This window comes from Molothrus ater, chromosome 4, assembly GCF_012460135.2.
Source record: "Molothrus ater isolate BHLD 08-10-18 breed brown headed cowbird chromosome 4, BPBGC_Mater_1.1, whole genome shotgun sequence".
In the NCBI taxonomy this organism is placed as follows: domain Eukaryota; kingdom Metazoa; phylum Chordata; class Aves; order Passeriformes; family Icteridae; genus Molothrus; species Molothrus ater.
In genome coordinates, this window is record NC_050481.2 from 19,008,943 (window position 1) to 19,032,028 (window position 23,086).

At 42.7% G+C, this 23,086-nt stretch overlaps 3 protein-coding genes across 3 annotated transcripts; 1 reads left to right on the plus strand and 2 right to left on the minus strand.

The window, feature by feature from the left end:
- The first annotated feature begins 253 nt into the window (after window positions 1-253).
- On the plus strand, window positions 254-21,495 carry LOC118686442 (probable E3 ubiquitin-protein ligase HERC4). Its single transcript, XM_036382671.1, has 23 exons — window positions 254-284; window positions 1,410-1,542; window positions 2,215-2,291; window positions 2,832-3,053; window positions 3,798-3,889; window positions 4,510-4,640; window positions 5,464-5,612; window positions 5,926-6,005; window positions 6,318-6,406; window positions 7,460-7,519; window positions 8,066-8,168; window positions 8,324-8,510; window positions 8,825-9,006; window positions 10,120-10,215; window positions 11,403-11,504; window positions 11,594-11,713; window positions 15,576-15,716; window positions 15,810-15,982; window positions 17,043-17,097; window positions 17,952-18,031; window positions 19,025-19,208; window positions 19,568-19,667; window positions 20,298-21,495. Exons 1-23 carry the CDS (start codon window positions 254-256, stop codon window positions 20,510-20,512), a joined length of 2,802 nt encoding a protein of 933 aa, XP_036238564.1. The 3' UTR covers window positions 20,513-21,495.
- PIGY (phosphatidylinositol glycan anchor biosynthesis class Y) lies at window positions 13,078-13,880 on the minus strand. Its single transcript, XM_036382812.2, has one exon. The coding sequence runs from the start codon at window positions 13,753-13,755 to the stop codon at window positions 13,525-13,527; it is 231 nt and encodes a 76-aa protein (XP_036238705.1). The 5' UTR covers window positions 13,756-13,880; the 3' UTR covers window positions 13,078-13,524.
- On the minus strand, window positions 13,788-14,269 carry PYURF (PIGY upstream open reading frame). The gene is made up of 2 exons (XM_036382811.2): window positions 14,042-14,269; window positions 13,788-13,929 (listed from the first exon to the last, which is right to left on the minus strand). Exons 1-2 carry the CDS (start codon window positions 14,257-14,259, stop codon window positions 13,788-13,790), a joined length of 360 nt encoding a protein of 119 aa, XP_036238704.1. The 5' UTR covers window positions 14,260-14,269.
- Window positions 21,496-23,086: the final 1,591 nt, after the last annotated feature.

Sequence of the window (23,086 nt, forward strand, 5' to 3'; positions counted from 1 at the left end):
AATCTGCAGGGCAGCCCCTCGGGGGTCGGGCGTGAGGGGCTAAAAGGCGTCTCCCAGTGCGAGGGACTGGAAGGAGGGAGAGCGTGCCGGGGAATTGAGAGGGGTTTCCCTCTCTAGTTCCATGTCTGATGTGTGAGAAGGGTGGGCAGCGAGTCTCCAGAGGTGTTAGGTAAATTAGGGCAGGCTTTGCTGATGACCGCCTCTCACTCTTGGACATCCTGGGTCTCAGACACTTGTGCTGGAGCAGAGCTACATGCGAGTAACTGAGCGCCTGGTGCCTCTAGGTCGGGAGAGCATCTTCAGCCCCTCAGCTGTAGATAAGGAGTACTTCCTTCTTGTGAAAAACGCCAATCACTTGTTTTGAACATTTTAAAAGTTTAATAGTAATGAAATAGTTATAAAAATAGTGATACAATTAGAGTAATAATAATTTGGACAAATTGAATTAGGACAATATGAGACAATAGAGACAAAGAGTTACGGACGTCCGGGTACCTTTTTCTGGGCAGGACGAGCCCGAAAAAGGACCCTCGTTAACAGAGGATTAACCCCTAAAAACAACAGCCTGTTGCATATTCATACACTTCATACATGATGCATAAATTCCATTCAAACACAGGATTCTGTCTGGTCATCGTCAACTTCTACCTCTGAATCCTAACAGTGCCTTGAAGGAGGGAAGAAGTTTGTTTCTTCTGATAAGAGAGCAAGAAATTCTTTTTCTCTGAAAGATTTAGGTATCCTGTGGCTGCTATCTCGCTGCGAGTCCTTTCTTTTAAAAAAGTATCCTACATAGCATAGTTTCTATTTTAACATTTTTATAACCTAAAACTATATTTAACACACTACTTAAGAGAATTAATACAGCATTACTTTCTAACACAACACATATAATATTCATTTTAATATTTGTGAAAAGCCGATCATAAAATACGCATTTTTCATACTTCTGCTGTAAAGAGGCAATGAGTGAATTTTCTATCACTGCTTCTCCAGCACCTTGTAAAGTGCTTGACTTGAAGACATCCAGTCCCCAAGGCTGTGGGTGGCCAGGTGCCTCAGGAAGTGCTTTGTCTCCGTCAGACACTCTCCACAGGTGTACAAGAGCAACAGACTGTGTTTCTGCTGATGTTTCACTGGTTGTGTTGGGAGCTGGTGGCACAGCAGCCTAAGAGATGGAGAAAGGTCCTTTAGTGAGGAGCCATCCAGCATGAAACAAGCCAGAGGGTAGGCAGGACACTGAAACCCTAAGGGGCCTGAGAAAATAAGACACACACTTGTCTCACTTCCTCCTGAGAAGCAGAAGCTCTTGCTGAAAGCAGTAGCACACTGAGATCTTGGGAAGGGGGCCGAGGTGGTTAAGGTGCCTGCTGCCATAGCATGACCGTCTGTCTGTCTGTGTCCTGCAGAGAGCGCACAGTCACAGAGGAATGAGGAGGTGCGCTGCTCAAACCATGATGCAACACACAAGCTCATTCTCTCCCCCAACGGGAAGCTTTCTGAACACTGGGCTAAGGCTTCAGGAAACTGCCCTAATACAAGGTAAGAAGCTTTCACAGGGTGGAGGTATGGATGGGCAGAAAATGCAGCCTGCTTTTCCCCACGGTAATATCCAAGAGTTTGACTTCCTGATGGAGAGAGAGAACTGGAACACATACCTTCCTAGTATTATCTCCTTTTTAACCCAGCCAGAAGTGCACAGATTTTGAGGATAATACGAAGATCTGAGCTGCTTGGGATGCACATGAGACAGGTTTCTCTCGAACTTAGTAAGGGTCAGTAGAACATACCAGAGCAATGCAGATGCCTTGCAAATCACCCATGGCTTGGCAAAACTGCAGGTGAAAGACACAAGCATGTCTGAACCTTACCACATTCTGATGAAGCTGTCAGGGTAACCATCATCTACAAATGGCCCAGCAGTTTGCTGTGTGATATTTCTTGCCCAGGGCAAGATAACAGAATCAGGCTGAGCATGGTTCTTTTCCAGCTTCTTGTAGAGCAAACCGCAGTGAAGTCAGGTAGCCCAGCTACATCAGGTCAGCATAAGAGAAGGGTGAATCAGCTTGCAGGTGACCTGTATTTTTTTTCCACATATTTCCTGCTAAGGAAATATTTTCTACTAGGGCTTGGTGAGCAGACGATCTTTGTTCTTTACTTTGTCTCACAGCACAGCATCTATCTATTTTGATTTTTGTTTCCTTATTTTTGCAGGCTGGTGAAAGACCTGGGAAACCGAATTATTGTTCAAATAGCATGTGGGGACCAGCACGCCATGGCATTATCCAGAGGTAGCCTCTTTCAAGAACACTTTTCCTCCAAACAGGAGTCATGCTTGCTCTGAGAAGGCAGTCATTGTGCCACTTGCAGTAGTTGGTGACACCACTGTAGAGTAATGAGCAGTTGGGGACACAAAGTGCACTGGCTGTCAGTGCTGCTCCTTCCTCCCAGCACCCAGGGACCTGCATCTCTCTCTGTCTCTCTCTGGTTCCTGAGCACTGCCCCTCCACAAAGGTTTGTTGTGGAGAGCAGATGTGGCTGCCCTGCTCTGCAGTCACCAGACCTGCTCATTCTTAAGTTGCAACACCTTTCTGGTAGGGAGCTTCAAGCAGGTATGACTTTAGGGGCCTTTATTCTTGCTGTGCTGAGTCACATGGCAACATGGGACTGTCCCAAAGAGATCAGAAGAAAACAAATTTGGCTACACATGATGTTCTTGCCTTGGAGCTAGGTCCCTGAAAAGAACACTGAGTTTTGCTCCTACTCCCAAAATGCAAATACTCAAGGGAAGCAGTGAGGCTGAGCTGTTTTCTTTTGTTCTGTGTGTGAAGGGGGTGAGCTCTTCACCTGGGGCCAGAACACCCACGGACAGCTTGGAGTGGGGAGCCAAACCACGCTTACTTCCAAACCACAGCTGGTGGAAAGACTAAAGGGCGTCCCACTTGCTCAAATTGCTGCTGGAGGAGCTCACAGCACGTGTGTGTCACTCTCTGGAGCTGTGTTCTCCTGGGGAAAGAACAGTTTTGGACAGCTGGGACTCGGAGACACGAAAGGTAAGGAAGGAGAGCACCAGGAGGGTGTTTTCCTCATCAGTGAGCTCACCAATTTGCTCCTGACTATTGTCAAGCTCCTGTGGAGGAGCAGTGGGCAGTAAAGTCCTTTGAAGAAAGTATATCTGGAGATGTTCTTTGTTTTCTGACCAGGAAAGGCATGCAGGAATGATGTATTTAGTGGTTGTTTTTCAATAGAGAACTTGCAATCATTTTATGTGGCTAATTGAATAGTGTGGGCTCTTAAAACCTCTGAGGTCTTACATATCTATTTCCACTCCTGTCTCCTCTCCAGGAAGTCTTGGATGAAAGAAATTAATTTTATATTTTTTAATCCTCTTTAATTCCCTGTAAACACAAAGTGAGAGAAGAATTTAAATCACCTCTTGTCTTCAAACTTAGAATGCTAGAGAAGAGTTGACAGACGGACAGAACATCTAATCTGAATGTGTCCACACCCTTGAGAATCAGATACTTTGAAGCCAAGTACCATTTGGCAAGCAGATACGGAAGTACTGCATTTTGTTTCAGACTAAAGTAAATGAAAATAAAGTAATATGAAAAACACAGAATATTATGAGAACGAATATGTTATGCTGGAGGGAAAACGACCCAAACCCAAGCTGTAATTACATTAATTGCTGTAAGAGAGAGCTGAAAACCACTTAATCCTCCTGTCTTCTAATTTTCTCTGTATATGAGACCCGCTGGTACTCTTTGAATTTAGCAGTATTATCTTTTTTCCAGACAGGGACTGCCCAACATGTGTTGGAGCTTTAGAGCACTGGAAGACTGTGTTTATCTCATGTGGGGCAGATCATACTGCAGTTCTCTCCAAGGTGAGTCTGAAATGGAAAGTCAGCATCTGAGACCTCACCTTATGAGAAAAGATACACTGCTAAAAGAGAGAGAGATGAAGGAAAGAGAAAGCATGGAGAAATTGGGATGGTAATGCCTGCTTCCACCTAAGCCTGAAGCTGATCCCCAAGGGATGTTATCTAAGCTATTGGGAAAACTGGTCTTTTCTCATATTCCTGTCACTTGCATGCAACCTTTGGCAGGGATATGGTGAATGGGAATCCTGAGGCAAAGAGGTGCAGTTCAATTCCCAGTTCTTCATGAAATTATTTTTTTATAGTACATTGGGGACTTCAGAAGATGTGAATGAAATCTAATTCACTTGGGTTTACTCATACAAGTAAATTCTTAAGCAACAGGGAGTTATTCTCAAAAGTTAAATTGCTTTTCTCATGAGGTAAATGATTTGGATTTTACAGTGTGTGATCTGACTTGATGCTAAGTGAACCCTCCTCATGTTTGAATCAGGCATGTTTTGAATCAGGCATGTTTTGAATCAAGTTCCACATAAGATGTTGTGCTTTGCTGGCCCTCATTCTTGGTTGTGAGCATTTGATTGCTGTTAATAATGCAGTGATCCTGTTTGTTTCTTTGTTTCAAGGAGGGGCTGGTGTGCACCTTTGGAGCAGGAGGGTGTGGCCAGCTGGGTCACAACTCCACCCAGAATGAACTCCTGCCTCGTGTGGTGGCTGAGCTGTGGGGAGCCAGGGTTTCACGCATTGACTGTGGCAGGTGGGATGTGCCAGTGACTTGTCTTCTAAGGTCAATGCCTTTGGGGAATCACTGAAGAATAGTAGGGAAGGGGGTCACCAAGATGTTCAAATCCCGGTATCACAGTAGGTCAGCACTGTCAGGGTATCCATCCACTGTCCAAGTATAAACCACCCTCCTGCCAGAGCCCCAGTGAGAGCAGCACCCTCAGTCCCTGGTGAGCAGTGGGAGAGAGCTGCAAAAACCACCAGAGAAGCCCTTGGTCTTTTTCTCTTTTAATGAACAATATACTGCAGATCATACTGCAGTATGATCTGGGTGTGTACTGGGTTTGTACTGGGTTCCAAAGGGCAAAGGGCCGTCAAAAGCTTGCTTCAGGAGAGTCACTGGATTCCCAACCGGGCTGATAAACTGGTTGGTTCTTAATAAGAATTGAAGACCAGTGATAATTACTCAGTTTCACTTTGCCCTTCTGGAACTGGGCCAGAAAAAGTCTCCTGACAACTCACCTGGGCTTGGTATCAGGCTCAGCGGCACAGAAACTGCACGTTTGGAAACAGAAGGGTGTGAAGCAAGCCTGGTGTAACTATTTTTGTATGTGGAACCGAGGTAAATCACAAACATTAGAGGGTAGTATAGGAAATCTGAGTCCATGTATGTCTTTATGGCTGCATGTTTATGCAATGAAGAGTTGTAACACTGTGGCTAAAGGGATTCTTTATCTGGACTGTCAGGACTTTTGAAGACAAGCTTCAGGTGTACACTCTGAAAATGTATTTATAAATTTTATTTTGCTTTGCCCTGTGGTTTTCACTTACTATGGCTTTTTTTTTTCCCTGAATAGACAATACACCCTGGTCTACGTCCGTTCCTTGGACAAATTCTATTTCTTTGGTTCTGATGATGAAGGACAACTAGAAGATGAGAGGAAGCCCAAGCAGTTGATACCACTTCCCATCAATTCACCAGTGGATATTGGAAAATCCTGCCAGAGTAATGACCACTGCATATGTATACAATCTGTATTTGTTTCTTCCATGGAGATGTTTGCTTTCTTGATTTCATATTTACACTGAAAGGCAAACATTATGTCTCATCCTTGCTTGGCCATGCCAACAAATTCTACCAGGAGTTATTCCATTTGCTGCTTGATTATTATGGGTAATGGCCTCAAAGAATCAAACTTTCAACAAATAACTACTATCTGAAGGGGTTTTTTATTGTTCCACTTTTGTGCACTTAACTCTGTGAAGACAGTGACTGTCTCTTCAAATATTCCTACAACAATCTTTTTCTTCTTTCACAGAAAAGGGTGCATCAAAAAAGGGGATTAAAATTACTGCAGGCGTACACAAAAGTTTTGCCCGTTGCAAGGAGGGGAACAAGGTATGTGCACATTTGATCATAGCTTCTGATTTTACCACTGTCCACGTTACGGCTGGAAACATTTGGATTTTCCAACGTGCTTATAGCACTTCAATTTTATATATGTCTATTGCAGATTTTTCTGTGCTTTACCTACAGATTAATTTGTATTGCAATTATATATGTTATATATGCAAATATATATTGATCATGCTGGATGACCATTAATTTGTTCATACTTAGGCTGAAATCTTGTTATGATTGGATTGGAAAAAAAAGAATCCCATCTGCTACAATTTAAATTTTGTCAATGTTTTCATGTATTTCACACAGAATTCGTATTTGAATGGAATTGCCACTCTGGAGGATAAAGAAGTGGATGCATGGATTTCTAATTCTAAATGTTGTGAGAGGATAAAAAGGTAAATCAGAAACTTGCTGTTTGGGTTTGTTTGTGGTTTTTACCCTGTTGCATGACTTTCTCTAAAAATTATTATTCTTTGGAGGCTATTGTAGGAACTGTTGTTCAGGAATTTAGCAAAGGCACAGTCTTGTACCCTGGCACAAAGTTCATGAGGAGCTGACAAGTTAAATCAGTGAAAGACTCTGCCTGCAGACCAAGGCCTTGTGCAAAAAGCCTAATCTGAGTACCCAAACTGGAATGTTGCTCCAGCATTTAAAAACTAGTGGTCACTTCTTTAATTATCCATTTTCAAAAGCAATATGTACATACCACTGTGGTATGCCTTACACTTACAGTCTTTTGCAGGTTTTATATGGGAGGTTATTTTCTTTGGGAAAGTCTGGCTCCAGCTGCTGATTTTGAGCATTTCAAAAGCTTGCCTAACTTGGAACTAAATTTTCCCTGACCACGTTTGGAACAGTTTGGATCATGTGAAAAGTGGTGGCTGAGAGGGTGAAAGAGAGGGTTCTTTCCAGATCTCAGTAGGAAGGGCCTGACAGCAAATTGCTTGATAAAATAGCTGCTTCAATAAGAACAGAACCAGGAATACTGGGAATTAGTAAGTCTGGTGTCCCTTCAGGTTCTGGGAACCCAGCTGTTGTGCAGCAGTAAATTGATAGCCTGATGGATTTTCCCTCCACGTGCTATAAAGATCCTGTCCATGGAGGGGATTCTCCTCCCTCCCATGTTGCAGTGCCTTTTATTTTGCATAACAGACAAAAGCAGCTAATGTTCTGACCTGTGAGAAGAATCCCCATGATAACACTCACCAGAATGGAGCACTGGGGCAGAACCTTAAGCAGGGTTCCCTTACAAGGCCCAGGAGAGCAGAGGTGGCTTGCAAAGATCAGTAACTCCTTGAGTACAACATCTTCTGCAACGCTGACAGGGAAATGGTGCTAAGAAAAGTTTTGCGTGGTCAGGTGCAGACACCCCTGTGCACATTTTTTGTTCTTTCAGAGTTAAAAACCCGAAGTTGAAAGGACTGACTTTTTGGTTTTTTTACTATCAGGAATATCAGACTGATCTTTTCATCTGAGGCTTGCATCAATGGAAGCTTCCTGGACAAAAGGTAGCATGCATTGACTTAGACATAAAGAATATATTGGCTGCTTGTAAACTGACTAGAAAGTGTTGGTTTAGGTCACGTATGTAGAAAATATTCGTTTTATCTGAATTTGCAAGAAGCAAGTTTTTATTTTTCAAAGCTCAAGCTAACATTAAGATTTTTATAGCCCTGGTCCTACTGAAATGTGCTAGAGAAACTCACATTTTAGAAGATTATCCATTAGTGATATTTGGCAAATGATGATAATCCCCCCAGGCAATATTACAGCTCTTGAAGGATCCTTAATAGCTCCTTCTGACACTGAAATGGAAGTCATTTTAGGGTGAAATACAGGGAGTATACCATTAATAGTTCACAGTCACACAAGACAGAAAAGACAGGATGTTAATCAAGTCACAAAACAGTGGTTTGTGTTGTCTATCTTCTTAGAACACATGAAATCATACCCACGGGAGCTGGGGCTGAACTTTCCAAGTATTTTCTGATATTACAAAGCTTCATTATTCAGTAGAAAAATTATTTAGTGTTCTTTTTTTAATGTTGTGATAGGGACAAACATTTCAAAACTTCCAAAGAAGTCTCAGGCGTAGACCTATCAGAAGTGAAACGTTTTTATGAGAAGATCAGTAAAAACCAAAGAGTCTACCAGGAGGTAAGGATTTGATATAAGGATGCTCACTACACAGGTACTGAGGAGACTTGGATTTGTGCATGAAACTTAAGAATTTCATGCCAACCTAATTACTTTGGCAAAACACAATTGCATTTTAACTTTTGTCTCTTTTTAATTTTTTTTCCCCTCTGAAGGTGCAAATGGAGATTAGGAAATTACTGTCTTCCTCGTTGTCTTCCTCTCCCATCTCACCTGAAAATTTCAGAGTCTACTTGATCTTGCCTTTTCTTCTGAGAGGGAAGGATGAAGGCTCTGTCCTTTCTCTGATTGTTCTGGCTGAAGCCATCATGAAGCTCCAGCCAGAGGACCTGCAAACTCTTGGTAGGGTTTTATAATGGTAGAACTGAATGATTTAAATGCTTGGTCATTTTCTGCTGCAGAACATGTGTTATTATCACTGATGTAATGTGTTCCAGAGCTTGAAATAATTGCTTTTGATAGACATAGAAACATGGGAACTATGCAGCAAGGCACAAGAATTTTAAAAATTCTGTCTGAGGTTTAATAGTTTTTGTAGTGCAAGCTTAAGCTTTTTTTTGTTCAATTCATTTGATAAAAAGAGAAAAAGCAGCTTCATCCACAAATTGCAGTGATCTGTATGTTACCTGTGATCTCACTAGCTGTTTTCTTTACAGAATGCCTATGGTCAAATCTAGAAACCTCCTTTTTCAAGGAGCTGGTCATTCTGTATCAGAGGGCTTCCCAGGAAATTCTGTTCTCATTTGTCCAGGAGTTCAAGGCCATAGGGCCAAGCCGCCTGTACAACCTAGACCCAGTTGAAACTGGGCCTCTGCAAATACTGCAGATGCTTTACCAGGTGAGAAGGTGCTTGCTTGGATCCCAATTAGACAGGGTGTCTCAATGTAGCCTAGAGTATTTTAATACTTCTCACTTGTTGAATTCTCTGGGTTTGACACTGCTTCAGGAATCTCCTTGGCTCTACACCAGCACAGTTTTGAAGAAGTCCTACTCGAGCTGTGCCAAACTGACCCTCTGTAGAAATGAAGAGCTAAAGCATGTTATAGCCCTGGCAGGGGGAAGAATGCTTTCAGTGGTGTCAGGAGTGCATCCATTGATGCCTACACAGCTATGGATGTGGTGTCCTTTATGTAACATGCCCATTCCCCTTTCTGCTGGTGAGATCCCTCGCCCCACTAACTGCTCAGAGCATTTAAAAGACAACCTATCTGCTTGGCACATTGCAGCTGCCACAGAAATGCTCTGTGATGCTTTATGTGATGCTTTAAGAGCCCGTTACCCTGACAAATTCTCTGGGACAACAGCATTAGAACACCTTTAGCTGTACATGAACAAGGGAAACAAAGGAAACAATAACTGTTCTTCTGGAAACCATACTTTCTCTCCACATTCCTGTGGAGGTGTTCAAAGTTTATGAAAGTTAAGAGCTCAAGCAGACAGAATAAACCAGAGAGACTTGTTAAATTTTTTTCAGACTTGAATATCCTTTTGGCTGGAATGTAGAATTTGGCCTCAAAGTTTAGACTCTCAATTTGTATTTATGCAGATAAATAAACTAAAAAATGCAGCAGGCTCACTCCTCTGTAAGTGATTACATGATTTGGAGCTTTAAATGTTCACTGTCCCCCTGCAAGCATCTTTTCCAGGCAACAAGCAGGAACATTAATAGGGAACTGCAGAAACATGAAAGACACTCCAAGGGAAATACACTTTTTCTGATGGAGTCCTGTTAAGGGATCTTGATAGTAGATGAAAATTGCTTTCCTGCTAGTTTATACACAGCTTTCTAAGACTTCTCACTGTGGAGCACTGTGCTTCTTGAGCACTTTTATCCCATAACTTCTGTGCCGGGTCTCAGAACCCTTTCTGAAAAAATCCCTGGCAGTCCTGTTCTGCCAGACAGACATAGCTCACTAGTTCTGCTGCTGATAGATTGTGTGTTTCAATGCAGGTGAACTCCAGAACTGGTTTTGGAGTACACGAAAGCATCTTCCAAGTACATGAAGTGAGAGAGATTATCGGCATATGTTCATTCTTCAATATAGTAGTAAGTATAAATCTTACCAGCAGTGCAAAACACTCTTTTGCCTTTTAAATAGTTTTTATATATATATATATATATATATATATATATATATATATATATATATATGGAAGTGAACTCTTAGAGACTAACCCAGCACATCTCAAAGGCATTTCATTTTCCCTAGTCCTCCATATGCAAGCCCATCCCAGTGTTCCAGCCACTACAATAGAGCTTTTCTTGAGATGACCCCTGGTTCTGAGAGTGGGAGCTACCCTCCAGCATCTTAAGCAGCTCTGTTTGCTTTGAACTAGTAATGATTGTGAAATAGAAGCACGAGGGATGGTTGCTATACTTTGTGTTACTCTGGGTTTTATTATGTTTAATTAAGAGAAATATTTTGAGGTGTCTTTAAACTTTTATTTAGAAATCCTATTGAGCATTTCAATGTACTTACATCTTAAAACAAAGCCGTGATAATAAAAAAATAATCTGTGGCATTTCTTGACACAGAGTGAAAATTAGCTACCAAATGCAGTGTCAGAGGAAGCAGTATGAAATGGAAATGTGCATACTAGGGGTTTCCTCTGGCAAAAAAAAAAGTAAGCTTTCATGCAACTTGGCTGGAATTTGTAGGGCAACTGCCTAATTCCTTCATAAGCTTTTGTTTGCTAATGTACCAATTTTGTACCAATTAACCAGAGTGGAGGAGGAGGTTTGAGTGTAGAATCAAAAGCCAATTAGGACGTTACCTGAAGTTGGTGCCTTATCACACTGGAGGTGTAACACTTAATTAGATTATTTTTAGACCAGTATCTGTTTTTGGTATTACATATAATAAACCCAGCAGTTTTTAAAAACAATATATCATAACCTGAGTATCCAGGACATTTTGGTTTAGCTGAATTATGGAAGATGCTGTTAAAATCACTCTCTCTGTTTTATTCTTGAGGCACTATTAGAGACAAGTGTCTTGTCTGTACAGAGAGGTTAGATGCCTCTCTCTACTTCTCACTCACAGGAGTGTGTAGGAGCTGTTTTTAAGATGTGAATCTCTGTTAGTGCAGTGCTCATGCACACAAGGGCTCATTTCAGAGACATGGAAGTTTGCCAGGTTACAGACTGGCAGTTCAGCCTGCAGACATGTCCCTGAACTCTGGTTTCACAAGGGAAAATCAGCATGTCTTTTCCTTTCTTCCTTGTCCTTTCAGATAGTCCTAGAGATGCTGAGCAAGTACCCGTGCATCTTTGACAGGGAAAACAAGATACGCCTTCATATTACAGAATGCAGGGCTATGAGCATAGTCTTTACTGTAAGTGAAACCAATTTTGTTACCTATCAGAAGAGATAAACACACTGCTAACAGACTATTACTTCAATCCTTGGATACCCCTTATCCAGACACCCTTTATAAGGATCCCTGAGCCATGGAATTTTTGCATCAGAAGACAACGCCTTCTCCAAGACATATGGGAAAATTTAAAGTCCGCCTCAAACCAAGATTTCAGGAAGATGCTAAAGGTAAGATACTAAACTGTATTACTTGTTAGCTCTAAGTGTCTTGCTGCAGTGTTCCTTGATTTTCAGTGTTACTGTATATTGGTACAAGAATTTCAGTATCTTCTGAGCATAGAGCGAAAGAACTGCTCCCCAAGTTATTATAAAACATGTTCCATGGATGGTGTAGAGTAAATCTGGGGGCAGTATTTTACATCCTTATTCCAGGCAGCTTTGTTGGCATAAGTTAAATGCAAGTGGCACTGCTATTTTTATTACCCCAAAGCAACCACGAGTTGCTTTGGAATAGAATTGCTCAGTTGTCAAAGTCCAGTACTGCTGCTGCTAGACTGACTTTTGAGACTTTCTCCTAGTACATTAAAACCCCAGCGTCTGGGGAACCAGCCTGAGGGGTCAGCAAGCAACACAGCCACACAATTACATTTCTCTCATGGAGATGCTGTCTGAAGGGAAAGGAAGGACAGTGCTGGCCAGAGAGATGAGCGTGATTACAGTGCTGCTCTCTCCACGTGCCTGTAATGTGTGGCTTCCACACAGATGCGAAGGTTGTGGTAGCTGCGTTTCCCGCAGGAATGGCGATGCTGGCCCTGCCCTGCAGAAGCCACTAGCTGGGACAGGGACACCTGACTGGGAACAGGACACTGCCCAGAGCAGAGCTCAGCTCAGGGACCACGTGCCCTGCCTGTCACTAACACAGACTCTGGCACCACGCCTGTGCCACAGGAACCACGGACCTTGGTGCCCTGGTGCTTTCCAAGTGAGCTCTCTTGCCAGCCAGAGCTGTCAAAGCTTTTCTTTCCCACTAACTTAAGAGAAATTCACAATGGCTCCCAGAGCTACCTTTCCTTCCTGGTTCCTCACTACACCAGCTGAGAGGCGTTTATTTACAGAGGCAGGGAGGGTGCACTCAGAACTGTCCTCTGGATTTCAAGTCTCCACCTATTGTACAAGCTCTGACAAACAGCTGCCCTTAGCTGAAGTCAGCCTTTGGGCACACCTCATGATCACTGCCTTTCATGCTGTGCATCACAATATTGTTTACCCAGCAGCAGCCTGAAAAATATAACTGCACTGTTACTATCCCATAGCACTTACAGCCTAGTGAAGCATTTACAACTTGGTGCTTCATTTCTGCATTTTTCAGCAGGTAAAGGACATGAAGGTGCTTTGTGTTGGAGATACAAACTACCCAAAAGCAAAACATATTCAGTGTAGCATTGACCTGCTCCCTTCATAGCTGTGTCCTGTTAGAAAGTTTTTGAGACAATACTGAGAATTTGGCCTGTGGTACTCTCATAGTAGCCCTACAAAGAAAATACCTGCAGGTGCTGCACATACAGACATGGATATCATTAATTTGACTCAAGTTTTGTTATTAAACACCAGCCTGATTTATTTTAATTTTTGTTCTTCTGACAGTGAGACAAACATATTTCAGTACACACATCTGGTTAAAAACCCCCAAAGCTCTCAAAGAGACATTCATATCATTCCATGTTTTAATTTTAATTTAGTTTATTCAGTCAGGGTACTTCCTCCTGAAAACTAAGGATCTAATTAGTGCCACTACAAATGCACAGCACTCTTGAAAGGATAAAACAGAGGAAACTAGTGCTTCTTATTACTTCTACTCTTCATCTGCATCAGCAGTAGTTAACAATGGGCTACTGCTTCATACATTTCCAGATCCTACCAGGAAAATGATGCCTAGTCACTAGTGCCAGAAGAAACTCTCAAATGAACTGCAATACTCGATGAGATTAAACAAAATTAGGTTGATTTAGAGAAGCCCAGGGGTTAGCAAAGGCACCGCACTAGTTGTGCCTAAAAAGCTTAATCCCCATCCAGGTCCACAGGTGAAAGAACACATAAACCGGTACTGTAACGGGAAGGAGGAGGCTGTAGAAACACAGGCTGGTTGTGCTGGTGCAGCCCTGGGGGAAGTTTTCGTCCACGCTGGCCGAGTAGAACAGGCCTGCCAGGGACAGCAGGGGAACGAGCACAGTCAGCGTGGGCAGCGAGGGCAGCAGCCCAGCTCCGGCCATCAGGCCCCGGTACCGCCGGGCCCGGCGGCTCCTCACGGCCGCTCCGAGCCCTCGGCCGGCGCCTTCGTGTGCGTCCTCCTGGCAGCCTCCGGAACCATGTTCGGGATGCCGTCGATGATGGGGTACGCGATGCCCAGCTCCTCGTTAATGAGCTCGTTCGTAGATTCTTCGTACCTGCTCAGCCAAGTCGGGGAGGGGGGAGAAACATCCAAGCGAAAACATGAGGAGCAGGGACTAACCTGGCTTTGCCCAGGGCTCGGGCGCAGCTCCCCCGGCCCATCCTCACCTCAGCGGCCGCTTGGAGAGCGGGCACACCAGGAAGCGCAGCAATGATGGCTCCAGAGGCTGCGGCCGCGCTGAGCCGGAGCCCGAGTCTGAACCGGAGCTGGAGCCCGAGCTTTGTTCCTGCTCGTGCTGCCGGTGGCAGTGCCGGCGGTGCCCGGGGTCGGCCGGGGCCGCCCGCCGCAGCCGCAGCGGCAGCAGCCGAGCCGGGCCGCGCAGCATGGCCGCGCTTCCGCCGCCACGGCCCGCCCCGAGCGGCGCCCGCCCCGCTGCCCGCCCCCCTCAGCCGGGCTCCGTGCGTGTGTCGGAATGTAGAATAGATCCAGGGTAAGTCGGGATGGTTTTCGGTGTAAGATCTTTGTACACTTTCGAGCTTAATCAGGAAGGAAGGAGAACTAGTCAGTGGAACAGGCAGCAGCCAGCATTTCCTAGCCAAGGACATCCGGGAATGAAAAACCATAAGGATGCAGTAAATCAAGATGTTGATGTATGTCTATACATACATTGCTAACTTGGTAAAATACTCAATGTGAAGAAGGCCAATCACTTGTTTTGAAAATTTTAAAAGTTTAATAGTAATAAAATGGTTATAAAAATAGTCATATAATTAGAGTAATAATAATTTGGACAAATTGAATTAGGACAATATGAGACAATAGAGACAAAGAGTTACAGACGTCCGGGTACCTTTTTCTGGGCAGCACGAGCCCGAAAAAGGATACCCGTTAACAAAGGATTAACCCTTAAAAACAACAGTTGCATATTCATACACTTCATACATGATGCATAAATTCCATTCAAACACAGGATTCTGTCTGGTCATCGTCAACTTCTTCCTCTGAATCTTAACGGTGCCTTGAAGGAGGGAAGAAGTTTGTTTCTTCTGATAAGAGGGCAATAAATTCTTTTTCTCTGAAAGATTTAGGTGTCCTGTGGCTGCTATCTCGCTGCAAGTCCTTTCTTTAAAAGAAGTATCCTACATAGCATAGTTTCTATTTTAACATTTTTATAACCTAAAACTATATTTAACACACTACTTAAGAGAATTAATACAGCATTACTTTCTAACACAACACATATAATATTCATTTTAATATTTGTGAAAAGCCGATCATAAAATACATGCATTTTTCACACTCAAGGTCCACATAGCCTGTAGCTGAACTGTGTTCATTATAATAGTTAAAATCATGCCCACAGGGCAAAGAGACCCCTGCCCAGGTGAAGACCCTTCCTCTGAGGGTGTGTGGAAGTCAGCTGGGGTTATGTAACTTGTTTGGAAATTACTAACCAAGCATAACAGACTTGGACAGTTACTTACTCTGAATTTCTGTGTACAAATAATGGCTCAAAAAGTCTGGTGGGGGGTGCTTGCTTTGTGGATTACCACCGAGTACCCAGGTTGGCACAACCGTGAGATAAAAAATCAGTGTCTCTCTCTCAGGTGTGTAATTATTGGCTTGTTGCACACCAGGTAAGGAATCTGATTTTGTGAGCAACATGAGTGTCTCTATTTATGGCTGTCTCTACCCTTGCAGGTGTCCTTTGAGGGTGAGGCGGGGGTGGATGAAGGTGCAGTGTCCCAGGAGCTCTTCAGTGTTGCAGCCAGGACCCTCTGCCAGCCCAGCAGCATCACCTTCTGCCACTTCACCTCCGGCCTCGTGTGGTTCCCCAGACAGGCAAGGCAGCCCTGTGGGGGTGGATGGGGGCCCCACCCATGGGAAAAGGCAGTCATGGCTTGTTCCTAACCAGGTGTGCTTGTTCCTAACCAGGCCCCGAGCTGTGAGGATGAGGACATCTTCCTCTTGATCGGGACACTGTGTGGAATGGCCCTGTTTAACCAGTGCACGATGCCCTTCCCCTTCCCCAGGGCTCTCTACAAAAAGCTACTGGGCCTGGCCCCCACCCTAGAGGACCTTGAGGAACTGCTGCCAACTGTGGGCCGGTATGAGCCAGGCATGGCCCAAGCTTTGGCTGGGTCCCTTGCCTTGATCGTGCACTGGGAGATCCCAGAGCCTGAATTTGGGGTACCCATGGCATCTACATTTGCCTTTGTGAAGATGCTAGAAGCCACAGATTTCCAAGAGGTCCTTGTCCAGGACATGGATGTTGCTCTCAGAGGCTGGCATTGCCAAAACAAAATGCCAGGCCTCATGATTTAGAGGGTGTCAGATCTCTGCCCCACCAGAGCTGAAGTCCACACTGTGAAGATATAAGTGTTCAAAACACTTTGGGCTGTAGTTTGGACTTGAAAGAACAAATGACTCAATTATTAATGTTGGGGGTTTTTTTCTGATTGACTAATTATCAATTTCCACAATATTGCCTTGCACAAGTACAGTATTACAAAATGCTGCCAATTCTGAGAACCCTTGTGCAGAGTTTCCATGCACTGGGAGAGGAGATATCAGGCAGACATAAGAGGGAAAGGTGCTGCTGCCACCAGCATAATGCTTCTAGGCCCCTGAATCCCAGTCTTCCAGGCAAGTGATATAAACAACCAAGAAGATGAGAATCCCATCCCATAAGCCAGTGACTGTGTTGAGGTGCTAAATTCTTGAGGTGCTAAATTCACTGAGGTTCCTCAGTGAATTGGAACACAAGGTTGCCTGCAATAATTGGAAAGGTGCTGCACCCCAAAATAATTCTCCCAGATCATCCATCCCTCTGTTCCACACTTAATTCCTCACTAGATAATGCCTAGAGAGGAAGCAAGACTGTGGTCCCAAACCCAGTTGTCACTGAACTTGGTGTAAAGTTGTCCACACAGGGCATGGGGATGGACTTGCCTGAAAACTTTTTTTACTGGAGGCATTTGTGCTCAGCTTATGTCAGAGCAAGATGAAATTTCAGCACCATATATATCATGGTTCTGTGTGAGTGTAGGTGTTGTGTACATGTATGCATTTAAATACTGCTTGTCAAAGGATGTTTTTTAGCAGAATTTGCAAGTGCACTGAATGGTCACATTTCTTCTCTCTTTAATCCCTTTTGTGTTTGGACAGCAATCTTCGGAGAATTTTGAATGAAGAAAGTGATGGCTTGGACTTGAACTTCACGGTAAGACATCCCACAAAGGTACTGTCTCGGTTTGGAAAGACAGGAGTCTGCTAAGGAAGGCAGGAGACTCCCTAAATGGAGAATGTGAACATTCCTCCCCACCCCTCTGAATTACTATAAATTTTAAATTAAGGGGCTCTCAGGCAAAAAATATGGGAGCAGGAAATAACAGTTCTTTAATAGGGAAGAAAATAAAAGGATAAAATAAACAATGCAGTGCACTAGAACAACACTGACAGAGTCAGAACCCAACCTGACACCCTGTGGGTCAGGGTGTTGGCAGCAGTCCAATTGGAATTGTGGCTGCAGTCCTCCTGGAGTGTCAGGTGTGGTTCTGCTGGAGCAGGGATCCTGTAAAAAAAGGGTGTAGTCTTCCTCTGAAGATCCAGTGGAAGAAGAGGCAGCTGTTGTTCCTCTGGAAATCCAGTGGAGAAGCTGGGCTGGTGTTCCAGAATCACCAGATTATATCTGGGTAGCAATGCTTGGCTCCTCCCTTTGGGCAGAGCATCTCACAATGGGATGCTACAGTTCTTATCAGTCATGCAGTGACATTCAATAGCCTGTTACCAGCAGATGTCCTCTCCCAAGGGAGGAGTGATTGTGGAAGAGATAAGGAAAGCTGCCCACTTGACAGAAGACAACTGCCATACAGATGGTAATAGAATACATCTTGCCTTGCAATCTGCAACAGGTACTTGGGCAAGATGCTGTCCCAGTGCAAATGACACAACTTGTCTGTAAACTCAAACTAGTGAGAGTGCTATGTCAGGCCCTTCAGGAGGAATGTGAGATGTAGCACATATATACCTGTCACATATAGATATAGCAGCCAATGTTTGAATTTATTTGCATAGATAATGGAAGGAGGAGATTCCACAGATGTTGTTGAACTTAAAGAAAATGGTGCCAACATTCCTGTCACTAAGGATAACAGGTCAGTTTTATTTTAATATTTCTTAATCCTGGTGTCTTGCTACAAATGTATGAAGTAAAATGCCTGTACCCATCCCCATATACTATTAGAAAATATTGACTTCTGTATTGTGCCATTGGTCTTGGTCCAATAGATTGTACACCTTCAGTTACTGCTGTGCTTGCTGCACACGTGCTAAACACTAGCAGTTTGTGCAAGCAGTGGATAACATGGGGATCCTTGGATATCCTGGTACCTGCATATACAGATACCTGGAATTCACAGGAAAATTCCTAACAAATGTAAAAAATAACCTGGAACAGTATTTTCAGGCAAAACCAGATGATTTTTCTGTGAAATCCAGCTATAGGTACACCTCTTAAGGAGTTTTTTAAGAGCAAAATGTTTCCTGCTTAGTTACCTATATTGAATGTATCTTGTAAAGGAGAAGGAGCAATCTATCAATAAGGCTTTGTGTCAATATTAATCTCTGCACAGAGGACAGAGAGAAATTTTGTGTCCTGAATTATGCAGATGACCCGAGGACCCATAGGGATCCATGAAAGGGCTGTTTAAGAAGCTTGAAGTAGAGCATTTACATTGAGTTGATTGTACAGTACAATGTTACTACACAAATCCCCATCTGAAGTACAGAGAAGAGTGAAACTTAAAACTGTGCAAATATTTATTTAGATTTCAGGAAAATTATTGGGCATTCAATGGGAGTTAGGTCTGCTAGGTTCCATCTTTTAAAATAATCAGGTGTCTGACAGGATTTCATTGGAGCATTCACATGAAGTACAAGGAGCGTTACCAAAATGAATCCATTCTGACCAGCATTCTCTTTTATTTGTGAAGATGCTCCCAGCTTATTCAGTGAATAATTAATTGCCAGTGACACTGGTCTCAGTGAGTCTGTACACCACAGCAGGTCATATGGAATAAAGGAATAAAGTTCTCTATAATTCTCCTTTTAGAAAAGCACTACCAATGCTCATTTGGTATCTGTTGCAGGAAAGAGTATCTTGATTTGTATGTGAATTATAAGTTCAATAAATCAGTACAGAAGCCATTTGAGGACTTTATGCAAGGGTTCTTAAGAGGCTGCCCAGCTAGAAGTTGGAAGATGTTTTCCCCTGAGGAGCTGCAGGTTCTTCTCCAGGGACAGCCAACGTTTGACTGGCATCTGCTGGAAAAGGTATTGTATACAAGCAGTGTCCTTCTGCTCTGTCTGCTAAACTGTTTCTGACCTGTTCTTTCACTGAGTGCACGACAGATGGACAGAAGCTCCAAGAACTTTCTCTTTTTTGATTTGTGTCGATGTTCTGTCTCTAATCTACGTCAGCCACAAGAATAAAAGGGAATAGGTATCAAGCCATAACTCAGGGATTGTCATTTGAATCCTTGTAAAACAAATGAACAAGCAGATTCCAGAGGTTAAGGGGATTTGAATATCTATGAACAGGATTATAAAATTTATCAGATAAAATGTTGCTTTAAATATAAATGGAAATATTGAGGATTAACTGGCCTGTTTTATTTTTGTCTCTTTGACAGAATGTGAAATATGCACAGTATACGAAGTCAGATCAAACTATCAGGAATTTTTGGACTGTGTTTCATGACCTACCAGAAGAAAAAAAGAAAATGTTTCTTGGTAATATATCAGGCATTTAAAACTTTGCCCTTTTCTTTCCTCCACAACACACATACTATACTGTACTATAGTTCCAAACTGTAGCTTTTCAACGTGTTCACCCCTGCTGCTGCCACATTTTCTAGGGAAAACCACAAATAAATAACACAAGGAGTTGCACAGGGACAGATCTGACCCTCCTCACATCCTCTGAGGTTTGCCTGAGTGCACCCTGAAGCTTGCAGTTACTTTATCCCTTACTTTTGTGGTTGTGTTGTTGGTCAGAGGCTGCAGTTTGTGAGAGTACACTGTGTTGATGTAAGCAGTTTACGTTTTTCAAAGGTTGCAGAAGCTAGGTCATCCTTTTTAAAGGTAGAAGGTCAGACCTAGCCTGGCCTTTCTCATCCACACAGTCTACAATAGAAAGTAGAAGAGAGCTTGTAACTACTGTGAATCAGTAAGAGACTTAAATCTGTATTCAGGTGCAAATTCAACAAAGCATAATACTTAGCTTAGGAAAATATCTGTACGTTTACACTAATTTCCCTTCGTGATTTTCATTAACATTAATTATTTTAATGTTTTTCAGCTAACTTTTTTTTTATTCAATTTGCTAACTTATTCTTGTTTTTCTTTTTTTCATTCCTTCAGTTTTTTTGTCGGGATCTGATCGAATCTCTGGCTATGGACTGGAACCTTTTAGATTTTGCATTGCAGATCCTCAAATAGAAAATCCAGACGAGAGCTCTCCCTATGCCAGTACTTGCCTCCTGACTTTGTTCCTCCCCAGATATAGCAGAAAAAAAATACTCAAAAAGAAGTTGCTTTATGCCATAGAGCATAATGAAGGTTTTGGCCGTAACTAACTCTGGGATAGAAGCACTTAAAAGCAAAAATAAGAATATGAGTCTTTGTTCACTTGCCATATTTTCTCTTAATAACTCAAATTTACTGATTTTTACCCTGCCTTATTTTTACTGCACTTTATAAATACCTGAGTGTATTTGCTGAGATTTTACATTGCTTATAAAATTGAGCTTCGACCAGACATTTCATAGTTAGATTGTAAAGTTAGGAAAGAATAATCCTGTTTGGCACACTTCAGAGAAGCAAGCTGATAACCAAGCATATTTACATATATGTGCAGGCAGGGTCTGCACTGTTCTGGTTGTGTTAGGACAGTGAGCTCCCAGCAGCAGCAGGGATTCTGTGATTTGTACATTTATGCATTAGCATGCACACAACCAGGAAGTGCTAAGCAGTCACCCTTGCAGAGCAAAGCCGGGGTAAGGTTTTCATCTCTGTTACTTAAGGGTTCTCATGGGAGCAACTAACACATTTAATGAGATTGTGAATTGAAGGAGCAGTCTGTGCTCACCTGGATATGGTCTATGATTTATCTGAGACAAATTCATAGGAGGATTTGATCATTCCTAGACTTTTTCAAAAGCTGTATTAATGAATTATAATAATACATTTTTTTTGTTATTTAGTGTGATAATTGTGATGTTTGTCATGTTTCATTATAACTTCTAAGGAGATGTTTCACAATTAAATCATAAAATCTTATGCTTGCAGAACAGCACTGCCTACAGAGCCCTGTGGACATGAGGCTGGCAGGGCTTCAGGAATCTCATTGTCAAAACAGTGCAGAGCACTGGCAGGATATTAACCATGTCAGGCAGGATGTGTGTTTACTGTGTATTTTGCTATGTGGAGAGAGGGAGAGAAACAACAGCCATTATTTTTCAGCAGTCTTCCCTTTGGTGCATTAAATGTGTCAGGGGACATCCATATGTAAAGAAGACTTCCACTGTCTTAAATTAAATTATGATGGATTAAATTTTCACCCTTGTAGCTGTGTTCTTCCTTCCTTGTGCATCTGCCTACATGGATAAGCACAGCAGGCAGTGTGTCTGTGTTCTCTGTCCTCCTTGGAATGGGGGGGGCCTTTCACAAGTGGAGTCAAAGGCTGATGTAAGCGTGTTTCAAAGAGATGCATTGTATATGCTGAACAAGTCAGTCTTTCCTGTGTGATGCAGAATGACATTGTTACCTACTTAAAAAAAAAAAAAAAGAAGCAAGTTTCCTTTTAGGTTACAGTACAGTAATCAGTAAAAAAAAAAAAAAAAAAGAAAGAAAAAAAAATTAAGCAATTAAGCACTCACCTCAAGCACCAGGGCAGTACAGGAAAGCAGATGGCATGGGAGTGTTGATGGGAAGAGGGGAAATAGGACTTCAGAGGATAGCAACTCCCAGCAGAGGGGAGCGAGGGGACATGGCCTGCTCAGACCTAACACCTGTCCCCCTCGTTCCCCTGGAACAAACAGGACATCCCAGGGATGCTTACATCATCTGAGGAAGGCAGCACTCTGGTGTATTTTTGTGGAAAGAGGGAACTGGCAGAAACCCAAGGTGTTGCCCACATCTCACGTCCAGCTGATGCTACCACACCACCACAGATTGCTGTTTTGGCAGCTTAGCCTGCTGTTCATCAGCCGGCTCCTGGCTGTTGTTTTCCTTTTTATGGTTTTCTAAGCTCAGAGTGATCTTCTGTGCTGTACAAGTGTACAAAAGATGTATTCTCTTTAGAATTCAAAATAACCCATTAGAGATTAAATGATAATAGGTTTATTTAGAGCCTGGAGGTATTTCCTTCTCATCATGTATGATGCAACATCACATGGGAGATTAAAGCCCAGAGTCACTTTCAAGGCTATTTTTAAGTTGTCCTCAAATAATCTCTGCTTTTATATATATATATGTGTATATATATACACACATTGCATAAATACTTTCAGAGTAGTGCACTCCTCTCTGATTTTCTGAAATTAATTTGCACACTGGATTGTGCTGGATTGTGTCTACATTTTCTCAAGCAGTGCCTGTTATAAAATACTCAGGAGAATATGAGTGAGGATCACATTCAGCTGTGAGTTCAAAAGGCTTCACACAGGCAGCAAAAGTATATTGAACCTGCAGCAGCATTTTTTAGGCCACTCATCTGAGCTGAGCATCACCTGTAGACAAGTGCAAGAACAGCCTTGAAAGTTCTCCAGGAAGCTGAAATGTAACCAGTTAAAAATTGGTTTCAACAAGAGACTCCTGGCTCCCTTATACAAATTCCAGGCTTTGCTCCATCATTTTCTTCTTTTTTTTTTTTTTTTTTGTTTGTGTGTGTACCTTCCCCTCCTTGACTATGCAATCAGAAACAGAGGAAACTGATTGTAAAGGGAAATTATCTATTTTTCAAAGGTCTCCAGACGATGAAATAAACAAAACAGAAACAAACACAAACACACAAAAGTATGTTTTCCTCTATGTATGCTCTCAGTTATTCTAGAAGCCGCTTGTAACACTGATTAAGCCAAAGATGTTACATGACAGGTGTAATTTTATATTGGAGTAGCTATTTATTCTAAACACGCATGATGCATGCA

Coding starts and splice junctions, on each gene's coding strand:
- LOC118686442 (XM_036382671.1), top strand. CDS start 254: ATGCGAGTAACTGAGCGCCTGGTGCCTCTAG. Junction 8,511..8,824: donor AGAGGACCTGCAAACTCTTG/GTAGGGTTTTAT, acceptor TTTTCTTTACAG/AATGCCTATGGTCAAATCTA. Junction 15,983..17,042: donor CTGCTGCCAACTGTGGGCCG/GTATGAGCCAGG, acceptor GTGTTTGGACAG/CAATCTTCGGAGAATTTTGA.
- PIGY (XM_036382812.2), bottom strand. CDS start 13,755: ATGGCCGGAGCTGGGCTGCTGCCCTCGCTGCCCACGCTGACTGTGCTC.
- PYURF (XM_036382811.2), bottom strand. CDS start 14,259: ATGCTGCGCGGCCCGGCTCGGCTGCTGCCGCTGCGGCTGCGGCGGGCG. Junction 13,930..14,041: donor CTCTCCAAGCGGCCGCTGAG/GTGAGGATGGGC, acceptor TTGGCTGAGCAG/GTACGAAGAATCTACGAACG.